The 3420-nt window shown below is 44.1% G+C and overlaps 1 protein-coding gene across 2 annotated transcripts in view; it reads left to right on the forward strand.

The window, feature by feature from the left end:
• The window catches only part of Sec24d (SEC24 homolog D, COPII coat complex component), a 101100-nt gene that overhangs the window by 2287 nt on the left and 95393 nt on the right, over positions 1 to 3420 (forward strand). For both annotated transcript variants that reach the window (XM_004644252.3, XM_004644253.3), the window contains exon 3: positions 1701 to 1859. In XM_004644252.3, the coding sequence (XP_004644309.1) occupies positions 1742 to 1859 (118 nt within the window). In that variant the 5' untranslated portion in view covers positions 1701 to 1741. The remainder of the gene's footprint in view (positions 1 to 1700; positions 1860 to 3420) is intronic.

Here is a 3420-nt window from a genome sequence, read left to right on the forward strand (position 1 = left end):
GGCAGCCGCGTCCTCGCCCAGCGCTGGCGGTGGACGTGTCAGCCCCGGCGACGCCGGTGGGGGCCCAGACCCGGGGGCTCCCGGCGGGTCGCGGGCGGCCGTGGGCCGGGTCCTGCGGGATGCGAGCTCCCGGATCCGGCCCAGGCCTGCTGCGCCAGGTGGCCTGGTGCCACGTCGCCTCCCGGGGCTGAGTCAGGTCCCTGCAACTTGGGGCTGGGGTGAGGAAGTTTGACGTGGCACAGTGGTGGCCGGAGGAAGCCAATTCCCCGGGACCCCCAGAGGGACCGGCGCTTCCTGCGCCTCCGGGCCTCGGACGGCGCTGCCCGGCCGGGTCGCCCAGCAACAGGCTGCGCGTCGGTGCGCGGTGCCGGCTTCCTGAGCTGGACCGAGCTCGGGCTGCCACGTCTCCCTCCGCTAAGTGGAAGGAGGCGGAGTGTCTGGAACAAAGTGGACCTGCAAGCCTTTGCGCGCTTCGCTGTTCTTTTTAGTTCTCCCTGACCTAGCAGCAGCCTCATCACTTTTTTTACTTGATTGCATTGGTTTTGGAAACATAACTTAATATGAAAATTCAACCAAATCATAAATTTTAGACTTTTAAAATGTAAATGTTAACACCCTTCCCTGGGTATAGAAGGATTCCAAGTCTTAGCAGGTATCACCAATCCTTCCCTTGCTTTTGAAGACTACATATGACAGGGCAGGATAAAAGGAAGTTTTCTACGCGAAAACTCTTGGAAGCTTCCTTTGGAAGGTTTCTGTCTGGAACTGGAACCCAGAGAGGTTCCTGGCTTACTGGATGTTGCACAGCTAGGTTCTGGCAGACCCAGAGTGAACACCTACTCCTCTTGCCACACTTCAGACAACTTCCCATCGTGTTGTAAAATGTTTGCCGAAAAGCTTCTTATGACATAAGATTTTGTAAAATCTGGGAAAATAAAAAATTTAAGCAAGTTGACGCTTGGGCTCTGAGTAGACACACGATGAATGTTGCATTTGTGTGCACTTTTGTACATGGAATTACAGTTTTTTTTTAGTTCCTTAAATATAGGTGCAGATGTTCTTAGAGGTGTACTAGCATTAATCCAGAAAGAAATTCTGTCATCTTTAACAGAGAAACCACTGCTAACTCTTAAACTCTTATACTTGTCACTGGGCTTGGTTAAATTGAGACATAAAAAGACTACTGCCAACTTTACCTTCTGTTATATTTTTTGTACTAGGATTTCTCTTGTCCCAACTAGTAGATTGAAATTTATAATAAGGAGAGCACTAGGACAGATCCGAGTCATAAATCGGCGAGTTGCAGCCCTCTTGTAGTTTCGGTGGTCTACTATCCATTGACGTGTGTGCTGAGATGTGTTCGAGGAATACAAAAGCAAAGACACAGCTGGAACACTTAGCAGAGGCTGTTTGTGAGACCCTTCAGGCTTCCAGTGAAAAAGTGGTTGGCAATTGTTGTTCAAGTTTTACGACCGAGAATTTGCCCAGGATTATGAAAGTGGTATTACTAAGTTGTGAAGAGCTATGTAGTTAAACCCTTTTTTAAGAGATAGTGATATGATTTTTGTATGATATGATGTACCTCATGCACGTGATGCCTGTACTTTACCTCTAAGCATCATAAATTTATAAGCAGTGCTTGTATGTGCACTAGAATTCAATAACTGAGCTTCTCGCTATGTTTTGTTTTTCTGTTGCAGGGTTCTTTGGTGGAATTGTCCTTTGGAATGATATTTTCATAATGAGTCAACAAGGTTATGTGGCCACACCGCCCTATTCTCAGTCCCAGCCAGGAATAGGCCTCTCTCCACCTCATTATGGGCACTATGGCGATCCTTCCCAGGCAACTGCTCCACCAGGTAAAGTGTTATTTTGCCTTGTATGACATTATTCACATCTCAGGCTTAGAGTCATGGGATATTTAGAAAGAGGGGCCTTGAAAGAGTTGGATGGTTACTATTATCTCAAGCAATGGCTTGAGATTATCGGATCACTTGAAATGGCTCTCATAGCAGAACCTGACATCACTGGTTTGGTTATTTCACAGAACACAAGTTTGGTTTTTAAATATAAACTAAAGCAAAGATGCTTTCTAGGGTGTTTTGTTTTCAATGTTAGATTTTTGTCTTGGTCTTAATAAAGGGAAAGAAGTTATTGTAAGCATTCAATTAGAATATATTAAATATGTACATGTTGAAGAGTTTTGGGTCATAATATTATAAAATCAGTTTTGAGATTAGAAAAACACTGTTAGATTTGTACAACACAGATTATTCATTGATATTAACAAGAAAAACATGGCCTTGCCTTGAAACTATGACTGAACAATGTTGGTTGCTACAAAATATGGTTCCCAGTGAAAAATCTTGTCTCTAGGTGGAGGAAAGGGGAAAAGAGAAGTTAGTGGGATTGACGTCTAAAGTTCTGATGATAATGCGTAGCATGAGGCACCTTCCCTTCAGCAAAGGGCTGCTCTCAGGAGTCAGCCTTGTGAGAGAGGAGTGAGGTTCACTGTAGCTTTTCTCAAGTGTGATGGTCCCACATTCCCTAGAAATGCTTGAATGGGACAGATCCTAGGCTTTTGGATAACACTGGGGAATGCAGCTCATGTGCATGGAGCAGATATGTTGTATTTGAATACTAAGCAGGAATGATCCACCAGGTATAGAGAAACTAGAGAAACACTGATGTATGGTTCCGAGAAGATTGGTCCTGGACAAATGTATAGTGATAAGCAGTTGTGGAAATGGGCTGTATATATCGGTGAGTAACTCTCAGGGGTCACAGGGCACTAGGATTCAGGCCATACTAGATGGCATGTGGTGTGCAGCTTCACAGAGTTCTCCCTGGAGGAAGGCTTCACGTTACCAACAACACATGGCTTGCTGCTGAAGCCGCTCTGAGACTGCAAATTCCCTGTAGAAAATCACCCTTACAACTTTTACAGTCCTTCAGATGAAGCATCCTTCCTCTTATGCATGACTGATCCTCCCTAAAACATTTATAACCTTGCCTCTCTGGATCCTGTAGAAACACTTAACTCATCTTTCTTCAGCTTGTATCTACTGATTCATCCTCTTTTACATTTATGTATAGTAATACATTATTCTGTCTTGGGTGCTTACCATATTTCAAAATCTGGTCCTGAATGATTTACTTGTATTATCTTATTTAATCATTATGTAATGCTATGTAGCACATTATCAGCACTAAAGGAAGCAGAGGCTTGAGTAACATGACCTGTGTCATGTCATGGAGCTGGCATATGGTAGACCCAAAAGTTATATCCAGGTCCTATAAGAAAGCATATGATAAATTCTCCTATGAATTTAAGTATGCCAGTGTTACCATTCCTCCTCCTCACAACCCTTTTTCCTGCATTCCATATCATATTAGCATCATTTATTTAGTGATCCACAA

Source organism: Octodon degus, unplaced genomic scaffold, assembly GCF_000260255.1.
Source record: "Octodon degus isolate 3935 unplaced genomic scaffold, OctDeg1.0 scaffold00196, whole genome shotgun sequence".
Classification (NCBI taxonomy): Eukaryota; Metazoa; Chordata; class Mammalia; order Rodentia; family Octodontidae; genus Octodon; species Octodon degus.